General features: G+C 31.2%; 2 protein-coding genes across 2 annotated transcripts in view; one reads left to right on the top strand and one right to left on the bottom strand.

The window, feature by feature from the left end:
* The window catches only part of LOC123258918 (suppressor of Mek1-like), a 106,854-nt gene extending 99,837 nt beyond the window's left edge, over positions 1-7,017 (top strand). The window contains exons 6-9 of the mRNA XM_044719171.1: positions 4,685-4,940; positions 5,024-5,126; positions 6,088-6,622; positions 6,692-7,017. Of these exons, the coding sequence (XP_044575106.1) occupies positions 4,696-4,940; positions 5,024-5,126; positions 6,088-6,622; positions 6,692-7,017 (1,209 nt within the window). The 5' untranslated portion in view covers positions 4,685-4,695. The remainder of the gene's footprint in view (positions 1-4,684; positions 4,941-5,023; positions 5,127-6,087; positions 6,623-6,691) is intronic.
* Positions 195-1,928, bottom strand: LOC123258919. The gene is made up of 3 exons (XM_044719172.1): positions 1,724-1,928; positions 981-1,341; positions 195-296 (listed from the first exon to the last, which is right to left on the bottom strand). The coding sequence occupies exons 1-3, from the start codon at positions 1,837-1,839 to the stop codon at positions 195-197; spliced, it is 579 nt and encodes a 192-aa protein (XP_044575107.1). The 5' UTR covers positions 1,840-1,928.
* Positions 7,018-16,956: the final 9,939 nt, after the last annotated feature.

Here is a 16,956-nt window from a genome sequence, read left to right as displayed (position 1 = left end):
TAATATACGCCATATTAAAGAATCTAATTAATAAATAGATTTTAATTTTAAATGTGAAACGTCATACTTGCGCCAGATGGAAAAAACATCCGCGGATGTCTGCCAAGGGCATGCACTCTTTGAATGCATTTCGTGAAGCAATTTCAAAATCCACCATTACAACTTTTTTATAATTATAAAAATTTTTAAAAAGTTCAAGGATTATAATCCTTGAACTTTTTAAAAATCACCTTGAAAATACTTTTATATGCATTTTGTGTCTTTCGGTCAAGCAAAATCCAAGCCACAGGGAAACACTGAAATTAAAGTTAAAATATGAATTAATAATGTACGGAAAGATGAGAACCCGACTGGTTCGTATTTTGCACCAGACTCAGTCGTGTGCGATGCCAGACTGGTTATTATGCACGGATTCTGGTGCGCACACGACTCAGTCTGGTTCAATGCAGATTTGTGATCACGAAATTGTTAAATCTTCCTTTAAAATCGATTCGACAAGAAATTTCGATGGTACTTATGTATTGAAAAAAAAAAAAAAAAAAATCAATTTTCAAAATTATTCGACAAACGATAACTGCTGAATGAATTAAACAATCTTGTTGCGGTTTGTAATATTCGACACTGTTTATTAAGGTTAAGAGATTAATAGATTTTGTGAGTGATCAGTATAGCAGTTTAAAATCGTTTCGATCGATCAAGTTGTTCCAAAGTTATGAGAAGTTTACGATTACACACACACGAACCCACGTACACATAGCATTTTTATCAAAATTGTTCTAATAGCTTCTTAGGACCTAAGAATGTTGATGTCTGATGAGAACTTAATTTTCGAAAATTGGGATTAAGCTAATAACTTTTCAATTTTCCAAAATCATTGATTTTCATAGCAGGATGTTAAAAATTTATAAATTTTACGACAGCTATGCAAGAGAAAAGAGAAGATCATATTTAATAATAGTATTAAATACAATAAATGTTACCGTATTTTCCCATATGGCGTGGATTACGTAGAGTTGATGATACTTGGTTACTTTTTTAGGTGCAATATCAGGATATTGAGAAAAAGTGCCATCACCGCACAACATTTCACAATTTTTAAATTTAATCATGTACTCTGGATTCCATATAAGAAGTGAAGTGCTGTTCGTAGTTTTAATCAAATCTACTTTCAGCCTTCCACCACTGTACTCAAGCAAATCTTGGTATTCATCCTTGATCATAACACTGTACAGCTCCTCGATCCCTTTTGTTATTGCCGGGTAAGTCACGGGAGGACTTGTCCATCGCTTCAAGGTACTCCTCATTGACTTATACGGCAAAACCACTGCGGCTTCTGGGCATCTGGAATAGAAATTGGATTTATTTTTTCATTTTTACACTGAAAAAAAAATTAACTTTCAAGAGAACAATTGCTTGAACCAAGAAAATCATTTTGAAGAGCATCATCGTTCTGATTTAAGTAAAAAAATTCTCGAACTGAGAAATTTTTCTTGCATTTAGTAATTTCTACTGGTTCAAGAATATTTCTCTTGAATTTAGTTAATTATTTTTCAGTGTACATGTCGTTTTTGACGGGTTGTGGGAATATATGTATTGAAACGTGTCTGTATGTGTGCATCTGTGTGTGTGTGTGTGTGTGTGTGTGTGTGTGTGTGTGTGTGTGTGTGTGTGTGTGTATGTGTGTGCGTGTGTGTGTGTGTGTGTGCGTGTGTGTGTAACTCACAATAAAGCAACTTGATCGTAGACTTTTTTCTTGTCACATCCGATATGACATTTACTTTTAAGGAGTTTTCTGAAGTTTCGCTTTTTTTTTGAAAAGTGGATCAAGAATACAGTCATGAGGTTGCGATGGCTGGAAAAATCTATCGTTCCAGATTAGTGTTCCTTTACAATGGTCCTTCCCCTTAAACTTTTTATAAAAACAGTTGTAATACCTAGAAAAAAAATAAACTAAAATGAAGTTATAATTTACCTTTTTAATTTTATTTAGGGTGAAAAAAAAATTTTTTTTGTTTCAATAAAATTTTCTTGTTTTAAAAACATTTACTTTCCTGGTCCGAAACATTTTGATCTTAGAGAAAGTAAATTTTTAAAAATTTACTTGAACTAAAAAATCGAACGCGCTTTGCGCGCTTCTTTTAAAATGTTTATTATCGACAATTTAATAAATCAATATTTTTACAAATTTTACTCATTAATATTTAACCGTTGCCATGGTAACCGTTGCTATGATAACCATTGCCAAAAAAGGTAACCATAGCAACGAAAAGCAACAACAATGAAACGTCACATCAACTTTTTACTTAAAGATTGTGACATTAATAAACTTTAAGTAATAAATAAAAAGTTCTAGCACAGGCCTATTGACATCCACGCAGGTAACTCGCCCGTTTTAATGACACAGACATATTTACACATAGAAAAGGTCAATCTTTCAGCTTGATGACCCGTTAAATTAATTTTGGGATGAAAAATTTGGATTGATAATAATCATGTTTATGTTATCTTATCCATCTCGAATTTCATGTTTTTTTTTTTTTTTTTTTCCATTGATATTTTCACTCAATTCAAAAAAATAAAACAAATTAATATCGAATGTATAAGTTATATTGTTTAATCACATGATTAAAAAAATCAATGGGCACCCGTTCCCGCTCAAACGGGTGAATTTGTACTGAAACCATCAGCTTCAGTAGAATAAACCAGGTTTAGTCAGACGACCAAATTTAAATTATCTCAAAATTTTTAAGAATATATTTTATACAATAAAAAAAACATTTGCATGAAAGTTTGAATAATAGAGTATCTATGTATATATACATGGATATGATATTTATTACTCACATTTTAGTAATTAATCCGTCCTTCTCCCTAATTTTGTTACGGTGATACGAAAAATTACCGTACTCCATGCTTTTTATAATCAAATATAAATATTTTTAGAATATAAAAAATTCACGATATTTTTAGACTTCACATGAGGTTAGTAAAAAAATGCGATAAGATGCTTAACTCTTTCAGGATTGGTCGGTTTTCCACCTTCCAACTTTTGGGTCAATTTAAGTTTTACCATTAATTTTTTTTTAATTATTTAATGTATTATTTAGTTACACTTTATTTTTATAACGTAATATATTTCTATTCTTTATTGATTTGTTCGCATTTTTATTTTTAAACTTTTGTAATATGTAAAATTTTTAAAGTCCGTAAAAATAATCCTCGATTGTACATATATATATATATATATATATATATATATGTATGTATGTATACATAGTACATAGGGGGCATTCCGCACCAAATCAATTGCTTTGAAAATTTATGAATTTTTTTAAAAATAGCTACAACCTTTTCAAAATTAAATTTATTGGGACTTTTTTTTTAATTTTTGTTTTTAAAAATTATTCGAATTTGTCTTTATAATTTTTTTTCACGAATTTCGGAAACCATTGACAATTTTTCGGTGATTTTAAATTAAAATTTTTTTTTTAAATTTTAATTATATAAAATTTTGACTTTTTATGAAAATCCTCAGAATTTTTCGCCGTTTGTTTTTTTTTCGATTAGCCTAAAAATGTGTTATTGAAAATCACACTTATTATCGAATCGAAAAGTGGACAGTAGAGAGGGGGGGAGGGGTTTCGGGTGACGGAGAACGCGTATATCGCGTGTACACAGCGATCGTCAGCTTGTCAACTCGACGAACGTCTTAGCGTCTCATAGCAGTGTTGTTCTTTAAATTAATCCCTGTGCTGTAAAGAAAAAAGGTTGCTTTACAAGTGTTCTTTTTGTCAATATAAGAGAATTTGTTGTATTTGCGTGTCAAGACATTAAATAAGGAAGTAAATAACTTGATTATATTTTATCAATAACTACTTGTCACGATTTTTAAATAACTTCATAATTTGAATGATGTCAAAATTAAATTTTTGTCATGATAAAAAGAATATGATACTGAAATCAGCAGACATTTGTTAATTTCTGAACTTTTTGTAGCAAATCTGTAATGATAAAAAAACTATTTTCAAAAATTCACACTAACAATTTTTTAAATTATCTGAAAGTGAAATTTTTTATATTTCTTTTATATTAATTCGATTGCTATAAAAATTGTCTTATATCTGTTAATTACAGTGTTATAAAAATATCACATTGAAATCGGTAGGCATCGGTCAATTTTTAAAATTTTCATAGTGAATCTGTTATGATAAAAAAATATTTTTAAAATTCGTACTTATATTTTTTTTTAATTTTCTAAAAGTAGAATTTTTTACTATATTTTTTTACAATAATTGAATAGTTATAAAAATCGAAAAACTAAGCTAGGTCTGTTAATCTTAATTACATCAAATCATTCTTTTTAACTCGAATTTTTTATCACTAACTGGAGGGATATTTTTAAGTTATGGCTTGGATATCAGAAAATTTTAAATGTAACTCAAATTAATTTTAACGACAAAAATATTAGTTTTTCGGCGTTGTGCTGTGCGTCTTTTTTGAAAAAAAATATGGAAAAAATTTTTTTTTATATAAACAATCCTAGTTAACGAAAGAGAACAGGTTTTTTTTATAATTATATGGATATCTGGATACTTTCTAGGAATTTATCGGGAAAAGACTTTTAATCAAGATAAATTATTGATTATTAATCTTAACTTTTAAAACTTAATATTAAATGTTTCAGTTTATTCAAAAATGGCCAAAATTTTTAAGGCGGGGAAGGAGTATCCAGCAGATCAGCTGGATTTTTTCAGAGACTTAGACAAGTACGAATTAGCGACAAACCATGTACTCGTTTCATACGAGACCAGAACCGAGAATGCTGTCCAAAACCGGCGAGTCCACAAGACTGGAAACCCGAGCTGGAATTTATCCGAGGCCGTTTACCACTGCGTTAGAGGTATTAAGAAAAGCTTTCCTAAGGAAAATCATGATAATAAGTACGTATAATGAACTTGAATTGTTAGAAGCAATAGTATATTACACTACAAGGGCAGTAGTTTCAACAAGATTTTTTTTATAGTAGGCAATACTGTCCACTGAAGCTCAAGATACGAATGAATGGCCAGCAAGATGCATTAGACGTCAAAGAGTGGAATCATCATCACAACCATGATCCTCCAAAGGTATGACACATTCACAACTTCTACACGCACTATACCATAGAATCAACCCCCCCCCCCTCAGACACACACACACACACACACACACACACACACACACTGATGAAAAAATTGACTTGACTCAAGAGCCAAACTCTTGAACCAAGAATTCCATATCGAAGAATATGATTTTCTTGAGTCAAGAGGATAAATTCTTTAAACAAGAAGATTTTCTTAGACCAAGAATAATTTTTTAGCTCAAGAATTTATTCTCTTGACTCAAGAAAATCATTTTTTTTAATATGGAATTCTTGGTTCAAGAGTTTGGCTCTTGAGTCAAGTCAATTTTTTTATCAGTGCACACACACACACACACACACACACACACACACACACACACACACACACACACACACACACACTGATGAAAAAATTGACTTGACTCAAGAGCAAAACTCTTGAACCAAGAATTCCATATCGAAGAATATGATTTTCTTGAGTCAAGAGGATAAATTCTTTAAACAAGAAGATTTTCTTAGACCAAGAATAATTTTTTAGCTCAAGAATTTATTCTCTTGACTCAAGAAAATCATTTTTTTTAATATGGAATTCTTGGTTCAAGAGTTTGGCTCTTGAGTCAAGTCAATTTTTTTATCAGTGCATACACACACACACACACACACACACACACACACACACACACACATACACTAAGAAACATACACATGTACCCTGATACACATATCTTAAGACATAGTCTTATATACATTCAGATAATATCGAAAACACACACGGACACACGAAGACAGACACGCCCAAACACAAAGAACCACATGTATAAATATATACACACACACATGCGCGCGCGCACAAACGCATGTACACAGAAATACGTGCCCACAGAAACATGCTTACAAACTTATTTTAATACACAAATTTGTTATAGCTTTTTAATTTATATTATAAAAAATTGGATAAATTTCAGATAAAAAAAAACAAAAAATCGTGGGAGAAGAAGTGCAAGGACCGGATAAATGGCAATCAGAAAAAGGGGAAGGGGAAAGGACAAAAGAAAGAAAGGACACTGGAAGAGGAAATTATAGAGAACTATTTAGATACATTGAGAAAAAATTTAAATTCATCAGTGGACACACTGAAAGAAAAATTAAAGCTATTAAAGGAATGTGGAAAGAAAATAGCGGAATTGGATGGAAAAGATTTAGATTTTATAAATATTGATTCTGAAGACGACGACGGGAAAAAGTCGGAACAGTCAGAAGATGAAAAAGAAGAGGAAGAAATGTCAGATAGTAATGAACAAACGACAGAAATTGATAAAGAAAGTGATCAGAACAATAAAAGGAAAGGAGAAAAGAGAAAACTGAATCAAAATAAAGAAAGAGTTACAGAAAATAAGAAAAACAAAGGGGAAGGAAATGAGAAAACAGTAGAGGAAAAGAAAAGAGAAGAAAAAGATGAAGGACAAACAGAATCAGGTGAAAAGGAAATTGGCAAAGCAAGTGAGGAAAAGAAAGAAGAAGAAAAAGATGAAGGACAAACAGAATTAGCTGAAAAAGAAATTTTTAAAGAAATTGAGGAAAAGAAAGAAGACGAAAAAGATGAAGGACAAACAGAATCAGGTGAAACGGAAATTCATAAAGAAAGTGGAGGTAGTAACCTGAGCGACATGGAGAATATGGTAACGTTGAAAAATATGTTGGAAAATCTAGTAGGACAAGAAATAACAGCAAGGTGTGAGACGGGATATATAGTTTCGAAAGAAGATTTGAGAGAAATAAATGAAGGGTTGTTGGAATTTTTGAGAGAAAATGCGACCATAGTGGAAGGATTAGAAAAGATGGTAGAACCTGAAGTTCTCCATTTAAATTTTTTAATACATAATGGTGCAATCTGATTAACAGTAAGAAGTCGAAAAAGGCGTGGAAGTTAAGAATGTTAAAAATGTACAAAAAAATTAAAAAACAAATAAAATGTCACCATAAAAATTGCATGAAAGCAAATATCATTGTTAATGATGTCGCCATTGTGTGTGTATTTGTATAAGTATGAATGTGCGCATATTTTGATATGTGTATGAGCGTAAATGTGTATGTGAGTATACATGAAGTAGTGCGTGTGGAATAGTGTGGATGTTGATCCATGTGTTTGTCATGTGTGTATGTAAAAGCATGTGTGTTGTATTTGTTTTAAGGGGAAGGAATGTAAATGTGAGTAATTTATTCTACCATTGTACTAGAAAATATAACGTTCAACGAACAAACAGTAAGCAGGTAAGTGAAAACAATCATCCACTGCTACGAAGTGTTATTCTGGCCAAATCGGATATATTGGACCTCATTCTGAAATCTACAATGTTCAGCCTGCAAAAAAATCTTATCAATGTATTAAAAGAAATTAAAAAAAAAGGTTGACCCTGAAGGCCATCCCTGCAACTTCCCGCCAATTCCATACCTAAACGTTTGGAATTGCACTTAATACAATTTGTGTGTTATTTTGAGCTCTCCGAGCTGAAAGAAATAGCTGTTGTATGCTTTCGAGCACTTAGAGCGCAAAAGTCTGATAGAAGTTTGATAAAACACAATTTTTCAAATTTTCAAACCATGATAACTTTTAAATAAATAAACCGATTTCAACGCGGTTAGCGGCATTCGACGAAGTTTATTGAGCCTCATAATAAATCTTTTAGTTTACTTTGATCAAACTAGGAATTTTGGAGTATTTCCAAAGATACAATTTTTCGGTTTTCATTCGTCAACGATAATTCACGAACGAATCAACCGATTATGACCGGGCCGCCGGCGATCAATGTAGTTTTTTGATGTTATAAGCTAATAAGTTTTAATGATCGATCGGTAGAGCCGTATAAAAGTTATTCAAAAAATACGACTTATAAAAAAATTTTTTTTTAGTTCAGTCCAGCCCTTTCAAATGGTGCCAAACGCGATTAAACGAGCGTGTAATTTCTTGTTTGTTAGGCTAATTAATAAAAAAAATTACTTTTTTTGTTTATTATTATATAATTAACCATATTTTAATACTTATACCCCACGTCAACAGATCATTGCAATTATTTTCCCCACAAATATAACAGCCAACCGTATGAAAATGAACCAGCGTGCAATTTCTTGTGTATAAGGTGAGATAATTGAAACAATTATTTTTTTTCTTGATAATTCTTATGTAATAAATCACATTTGATATTAATACCCCCAGCAAACAGTTCATTACGATTATTCTCCCCGAAAATATAATGGTCATCCGTTTAAAAATAAACAGACGTGCAATTTCTAGATTGTTCAGTTAATTAAGGAAAAGAATTATTTTTTTTTCTTCTTTATTATTCTATAATCAATCATTTTCATTAATCACCCCCCCCCTCCCAAGTTATCTGATCATTGCAATAATTATAGCTGCGAATAGAACGGTCGCCCGTTTAAAAATAAACGGGCGTGCAATTCCTTTTGTATGAGATGAAATAATGAAAACTATTATTTTTTACTTGATAATTTTGATATAATTAATCACATTCAATACTAAAACCCCCAGCAAACAGTTTATTGTAATTTTTCTGCGCGCGAATAGCACGGTCACCCGTCTAAAAATAAACGGGCGTGCAATTTCTTGTTTATTCGGTTGATTAAGAAAGAAATTATTCTTTTTCTTCTTTATTATTATGTAATTAATTATTTTAAATAAGAATACCCCCCGTTATCTGATCATTGCAATTACTTTTTGCGCGTAGAAAACGGTTACCCGTTCAGAATTGAACGGGCGTGCAATTTCTAGTTTGTTCGGTTAATTAAGGAAAAGAATTATTCTTTTTCTTCTTTATTATTACATAATCAATCATTTTCAATAATAATCCTCCCGGTTAACTGATCATTGCAATTTTTTTGCCTGCGAATAGAACGACCACACGTTTAAAATTAAACGGGCGTGCAATGTCTTGTTTGTTGAGTTAATTAATGAAAAAAATTATTTTCCTTCTCATTATCATATAATTAATCATTTTTAATAATAATCTTCCCAATTATCTGATCATTGCAATCTTTCTGCCCGCGAACAGAACGGTCACCCGTTTGAATATAAACGGGCGTGCAATTTCTTGGTTGTTAGGTTAATTAATAAAGAAAATCATTTTTAACTTCCCGCTAAAAATCTCAGATTTTCAAAAATCGGGAAGTTATTGTTTTTACCCCGTTTGGCAAAAATCGAGTTTTCATCAGATCTCGACGTTTGAAGGTCACAGGAAGCTTCCCTGACTACCCCCGCGATGTTGTCACTATGTCTGTATGTATGTATGTGTGTGTGTGTGTGTGTGTGTGTGTGTGTGTGTGTGTGTGTGTGTGTGTGTGTGTGTGTGTGACTATGTGACTCGCTTATAACTTTTGAACGGTTGAACCGATTTCATCGCGGTTGGTGCCATTCGAAAGGGCTACGCTGAACTTAGATTTCCTGAGAATTTGAACCGATTCGGACCGATAGATTTTAAGAAATCTTGAAAAATCTTAAAAAAAATAAGAAAAAAATCATTTTTGAAAGTAGTTTTTTTGGAATATCTTTTAAACGGCTCTATCGATCAACTTCAAAAACTGATCCGCCCTTAAGCTTGAAAAACCACGCCGATCGGCGTCAACCCGATCAAAATCGGTTGATTCGTTCGAGAGATAGCGTGAACGAAAGAAAACCGAAAAAAGTGTTTTTTTCACATAACTTCGTCATTTCTTCTCGGATCACTTTTGATGACATAGCATAATTTATAGAGCTTAAAAAACCGCGTCGATTGCCGCCAAAAACGTAGAAATCGGTTAATTAGTTCAAAAGATATCGTCAATAAAACATTTGAAAACAAGTGTTTTTTAAAATCACTGCGACATTTTTAACTTCCCACTAACAAAATCGAAGATTTTCAAAATTAGAAGTTATTGTTTTCACCCTGTTTTGAAAATCGAGTTTTCATCAGATCTCGACGTTTTAAGGTCATAGGAAGCTTCCCTGACTACCCTCGCGATGATGTCACTGTGTCTATATATATATATATATATATATATATATATATATATGTGTGTGTGTGTGTGTATGCACACCTCTTATAACTTCTGAACGGCTGGACCGATTTGATCGCAGTTGGTGTCATTCGAAAGTTTTTCGCCAAACTTAGATTTCTTGTAAGTTGAAACCGATTCGGACCAGTAGATTTCGAGGAATTGCAAAATAAGTGCAAAACAAAGTGGTTTTTTTTATTTTCTTTGAATATCTCCGAATTGGCTGAACCGATCAATCTCAAAAACTTATCAGCTCTTAACCTTAAAAACCCGCATCGATCGCCACCGAAAACATCAGAATCGGTTGATGCGTTCGTGAGATATCGTTGTCGAAAAAAATTGAAAAAAGTGTTTTTTTTTTTGTTGAAAATTATTTATAGATCCCAAAAAACTACATCAATTGCCGCTAACCGCGTGCAAATCGGTTTATTCATTCGAAAGTTCTAGCATTCTGAAAATAAAAAAATCGCATTTTATCGAACTTTAATGAGATTTTTGAGCTCGAGGAGCTCAAAAACTTCATAAATGCAATTTTAAGCGCTTAGGTACGAAATGAGCGGGAAGTTGCAGGGATGGCCTTCAGGGTCAACCGTTTTCCTAATTTTTTTTCTTTTTTATTAATATATAATTAATCATTTTCAACAATTGTCCCTCCTGTTATCTGATCGTTGCAATTATTTCAGCAGTGAATAGAACGGTCACCCGTTTGAAAATTAACGAGCCTGTAATTTCTTCTCTGTTATGTTGATCAATGAAGAAAATTATATTTTTTCTTCATTATTATTGTACAATTGATCATTTTTAACCATAATCCCTCCAGTTATCTGATCATTGCAATTTTTTTGCCCGTAAATAGAACGGTCACCCGTTTAAAGATAAACGGGCGTGAAATTTCTAGTTTTTTAGGTTAATTTAAAAAAAAATTATTTTTGTTGTTCTGTATTATTGTATAATAAATCATTTTCAATAATAATCCCCCCCAGTTATCTGATTATTGTAATTTTTTTTCCCGCAAATAAAACGGTCAACCGTTTAAAAATAAACAGGCGTGCAATTTCTAGTTTGTTCGGTTAATTAAGGAAAAGAATTATTCTTATTCTTCTTCATTATTATATAATCAATCATTTTCAATAATGATCCTCCCAGTTAACTGATCATTGCAATTTTTTTGCCTGCGAATAGAACGACGACCCGTTTAAAATTAAACGGGCGTGCAATGTCTTGTTTGTTGGGTTAGTTAATGAAAAAAATTATTTTTCTTCTTATTTTCATATAATTAATCATTTTTAATAATAATCTTCCCAATTATCTGATCATTGCAATATTTCATTAGCTGCGAATGAAACGGTCACCCGTTTGAAAATAAACGGGCGTGCAATTTCTTGTTTGAAAGGTTAATTAATCAAGGACATTATCCTTTTTCTTCTTTATTAGTATGTAATTAATCATTTTAAATAAGAATACCCCCCGTTATCTGATCATTGCAATTACTTTTTGCGCGTAGAAAACGGTTTCCCGTTCAGAATTGAACGGGCGTGCAATTTCTAGTTTGTATGGTTAATTAAGGAAAAGAATTATTCTTTTTCTTCTTTATTATTATATAATCAATCATTTTAAATATTACTCGTCCCAGTTAACTGATCATTGCAATTTTTTTGTCTGCGAATAGAACGACCACCCGTTCAAAATTAAACGGGCGTGCAATGTCTTGTTTGTTGGGTTAATTAATGAAGAAAATTATTTTTCTTCTCATTATCATATAATTAATCATTTTTAATAATAATCTTCCCAATTATCTGATCATTGCAATCTTTCTGCCCGCGAACAGAACGGTCACCCGTTTAAATATAAACGGGCGTGCAATTTCTTGGTTGTTAGGTTAATTAATAAAGAAAATTATTTTTATTCTTTTTTATTAATATATAATTAATCATTTTCAACAATTATCCCTCCTGTTATTTGATCGTTGCATTATTTCAGCAGTGAATAGAACGGTCACCCGTTTGAAAATTAACGAGCCTGTAATTTCTTCTTTGTTATGTTAATCAATGAAGAAAATTATATTTTTTCTTCATTATTATTGTATAATTGATCATTATTAACTATAATCCCTCCAGTTATCTGATTATTGCAATTTTTTTGCCCATAAATAGAACGGTCACCCGTTTAAAGTAAACGGTCGTGCAATTTCTAGTTTTTTAGGTTAATTTGATAAAAAATTATTTTTATTCTTCTGTATTATTATATAATAAATCATTTTCAATAATAATCCCCCCCAGTTATCTGATTATTGTAATTTTTATTCCCGCGAATAAAACGGTCAACCGTTTAAAAATAAACGGGCGTGCAATTTCTAGTTTGTTCGGTTAATTAAGGAAAAGAATTATTCTTTTTCTTCTTAATTATTATATAATCAATCATTTTCGATAATAATCCTCCCAGTTAACTGATCATAGCAATTTTTTCGCCTGCGAATAGAACGACCACCCGTTTAAAATTAAACGGGCGTGCAATGTCTTGTTTGTTGGATTAATCAATGAAGAAAATTATATTTTTTCTTTATTATTATTGTATAATTGATCATTTTTAACCATAATCCCTCCAGTTATCTGATCATTGCAATTTTTTTGCCCGTAAATAGAACGGTCACCCGTTTAAAGATAAACGGGCGTGCAATTTCTAGTTTTTTAGGTTAATTTGATAAAAAATTATTTTTGTTCTTCTGTATTATTATATAATGAATCATTTTCAATAATAATCTCCCCCAGTTATCTGATTATTGTAATTTTTTTTCCCGCGAATAAAACGGTCAACCGTTTAAAAATAAACGGGCGTGCAATTTCTAGTTTGTTCGGTTAATTAAGGAAAAGAATTATTATTTTTATTCTTTATTATTATATAATCAATCATTTTTAATAATAATCCTCCCAGTTAACTGATCATTACAATTTTTTTGCCTGCGAATAGAACGACCACCCGTTTAAAATTAAACGGGCGTGCAATGTCTTGTTTGTTGGGTTAATTGATAAAGAAAATTATTTTTCTTTTCATTATCATATAATTAATCATTTTTAATAATAATCTTCCCAATTGTCTGATCATTGCAATCTTTCTGCCCGCGAAAAGAACGGTCACGCGTTTAAATATGAACGGGCGTGCAATTTCTTGTTTGTTTGATTTATCTATGGAGAAAATAATTTTTTTTCTTCTTTATTATTGTATAATTAATCATTTTCAATAATAATGCCCCAATTTATCTGATCATTACAATTATTTTAGCTGCGAATGAAACGGTCACACGTTTGAAAATAAACGGGCGTGCAATTTCTTGTTTGAAAGGTTAATTAATCAAGGACATTTTCCTTTTTCTTCTTTATTAGTATGTAAATAATTATTTTAAATAAGAATACCCCCCATTATCTGATCATTGCAATTACTTTTTGCGCGTAGAAAACGGTTACCCGTTCAGAATTGAACGGGCGTACAATTTCTAGATTGTTCGGTTAATTAAGGAAAAGAATTATTCTTTTCCTTCTTCATTATTATATAATTGATCATTTTCAATGATAATCCTTCCAGTTAACTGAACATTGCAATTTTTTTGCCTGCGAATAGAACGACCACCCGTTTCAAATTAAACGGGCGTGCAATTTCTCATTTGTTGGGTTAATTAATAAAGAAAATTATTTTTCTTCTCATTATCATATAATTAATCATTTTTAAAAATAATCTTCCCAATTATCTGATCATTGCAATCTTTCTGCCCGCGAACAGAACGGTCACCCGTTTAAATATAAACGGGCGTGCAATTTCTTGTTTATTCGGTTCATTAAGAAAGAAATTATTCTTTTTCTTCTTTATTATTATGTAATTAATCATTTTAAATAAGAATACCCCCCGTTACCTGATCATTGCAATTACTTTTTGTGCGTAGAAAACGGTTACCCGTTCAGAATTGAACGGGCGTACAATTTCTAGATTGTTCGGTTAATTAAGGAAAAGAATTATTCTTTTCCTTCTTCATTATTATATAATTGATCATTTTCAATGATAATCCTTCCAGTTAACTGAACATTGCAATTTTTTTGCCTGCGAATAGAACGACCACCCGTTTCAAATTAAACGGGCGTGCAATTTCTCGTTTGTTGGGTTAATTAATAAAGAAAATTATTTTTCTTCTCATTATCATATAATTTATTATTTTTAATAATAATCTTCCCAATTATCTGATCATTGCAATCTTTCTGCCTGCGAACAGAACGGTCACCCGTTTAAATATAAACGAGCGTGCAATTTTTTGTTTGTTGTTAATTAATAAAGAAAATTATTTTATTTCTTTTTTATTATTATTATGTTATTAATTTTTTTCAATAACCATCCCCACAGTTATCTGATAATTGCAATTTTCCGCACGTGAATAGAACGGTCACTCGTTTAAATATCAACAGGCGTCTATTTTCTTGTTTGTTAGGTTAATTAATGAAAAAAATTATTTTATTCCTTCTTAATTATCATTTAATTAATAATTTTTAATAATAATCTCTTTAGTTATCGGATTTTTGCAATTATTTTAGCAGTGAATAGAACAGTCACCCGTTCAAAATTAAACGGGCGTGCTATTTTTTGTTTAGTAATTCAAATAATTACGACAAATTATTTTTATGTAATTAATCATATTTAATACTCATATCCCCAGCAAACCGATCATTGCTTTTATTTCCTCCGCGAACAACACGGTCACCCGTTTAAAAATAAACGGGTTTGCAATTCTTTTTGTGTAAAAGTTAATTAATTAAGAAAATGATTTTTTTCCTGTTTTATTATTATATAATTATTTATTTTCAATATTAATCCCCCCAATAATCGGATCATTGTAATTATTTTTTCTGCGGTCACCCGTTCAAAATAAAACGGGCTGACAATTAATGGTTATTACGTATAATTATTATTTAAATCATTTTTTCTTTATAATTTTCAATTTATAATTAGTTTTTTTTAGTACTTATTGCCTTAGCCAGCTGATTATTGTTATTATTATTATTTTCAACAATATCGAAATCACCCGTGCGAATTTTAACGGGTACTTTATTCTCTCGTTGCATCGCAAAGTCTTTTTATTAAATCTTACGGGTAGTATTTTACTCCGTATTCTCTTCTTTTTCTATTTTTTTGCCTCGCATTTAAATAGTTTGCGGCTCCTTTTTAATACTCTTATCGCCATCTATCGTTCACCCGCGCAACCTTATTACCCATCGTTTTGGATGGTAAATGATTTGTCGGGATTTTGGGCTTCGGGAAAAAAAGCCTCACCCGGTAAAAACCAACCAACAAATCGATGATAATCCCCTAACAGTCGGTAAAAATCAATCACCAAATCGATGATAATCCTCCAACAGTCGGTAAAAACCGACCAACAAATCGATGATAATCCCCTAACAGTCGGTAAGCAGAGCACATAAACCCACCATCGGTATCGCAGAAACTCCACAAACAACCGTCGATAATGCAGAAACCTAATGCCGGTACTACAGAAATCTACTTTATCGGGGCATCAAACCGACCTTGTTTAGCTATTCTTAAGCACGACACAGTTTTAATTTATTAATTTCAAGAGCAATTGATTGCCTTTCTTAAAAAGAAATTCGCTGTCATCAATACGATTTTTTACTTCTCTGATAGAGCTCCACAACAATTTAAAAACAAGAAAGCATTTACAAACTTATGTTATCATTATGCTGACTTCGAAATCAACGCTGAGTGGCATTTTTTTGCAACTGCCCATGGCAAAGGACCATGCGATGGTCTTGCGGGTTCATTAAAACGATATGCTGCTAGAGCTTCATTACAAATGAACAATAAAGAGCATATACTGAAACCACAAGATTTGTTTTCCTGGGGAACGAAAAATTTTACAAGCGTTGACTTTACTTTTATAGCTAATGACGATTATTTAATAAAAAAAAATGTGTTAGACGTACGATATTCTCAATCGAAAACGGTGAAAGGTACACAGTCATAACACACTTTTGTGCCTTTAAAAGATGAAATTGGTTATGCTTTCATTAAAACTGTGTCCACATCTCAAAAAAGTTCAAAAATAAAAGTATTTTAATTATAATGAATTTACGTTTAATTTAATTGTGACGAAACAAAAAATATGCACATCGGTAAAATGCTATATTTTGTGTAAAAAACTCTCAGCTTTCAGAAAAAAAATTCAAATTTGAAGAATTTTGGGCTGCACACCGAAAAAAATCAATTTTTCCACTTTAATTCGATTTTTAAGGGTCTTCTGATGAGTTTATGAAAAAATAAATATTTTCATTCAAAAGCTGAGAATTTTTCCTACAAAATACAATATTCGTCGATTTTGTTTAAAAATGTTTTTCATATCAGAAAATTTTCGTCTTCTTCTCAGGAAATTTTCGTCTTATGATATAGAACACCTCCATAAATTTTAAACATAATCCGCGAGGGTTGCCCCGTAAAAATGTTCTTATTTGGTGGAATGACCCATATATATATATATATATATATATATATATATATATATATATATATATATATATATATATATATATATATATATATATATATATATATATATATATATATTAGGGTGTGCCAAAATGTAACGCCCATGGAGAACCTATTAAAATTGGAATTTTGAGTTCCGCTTTTAACAGGAGCTGCGTTTGGGCATTTCCTGAGATATTTTGGTGAGACGATGTATTTGATTTTCATAGAATTTTTTAACAGTAGCTTAGTTTGGGCATTTCCGGCGAAAA

The sequence above is a fragment of the Cotesia glomerata genome, linkage group LG2 (assembly GCF_020080835.1).
Source record: "Cotesia glomerata isolate CgM1 linkage group LG2, MPM_Cglom_v2.3, whole genome shotgun sequence".
NCBI classification, from domain to species: domain Eukaryota; kingdom Metazoa; phylum Arthropoda; class Insecta; order Hymenoptera; family Braconidae; genus Cotesia; species Cotesia glomerata.
The sequence above is the reverse complement of the archived record's forward strand: the minus strand, read 5'-3'. Positions and strand labels throughout refer to the sequence as shown.

Bases quoted from the DNA above. Each gene is read 5' to 3' on its own strand.
- LOC123258919 (XM_044719172.1), bottom strand. From the start codon at position 1,839: ATGACTGTATTCTTGATCCACTTTTCAAAAAAAAAGCGAAACTTCAGA. The intron at 1,342-1,723 runs GTGAGTTACACA...TTTCTATTCCAG, and splicing joins TACGATCAAGTTGCTTTATT to ATGCCCAGAAGCCGCAGTGG. The intron at 297-980 runs GTAACATTTATT...CTTTAATTTCAG, and splicing joins ACGCCATATGGGAAAATACG to TGTTTCCCTGTGGCTTGGAT.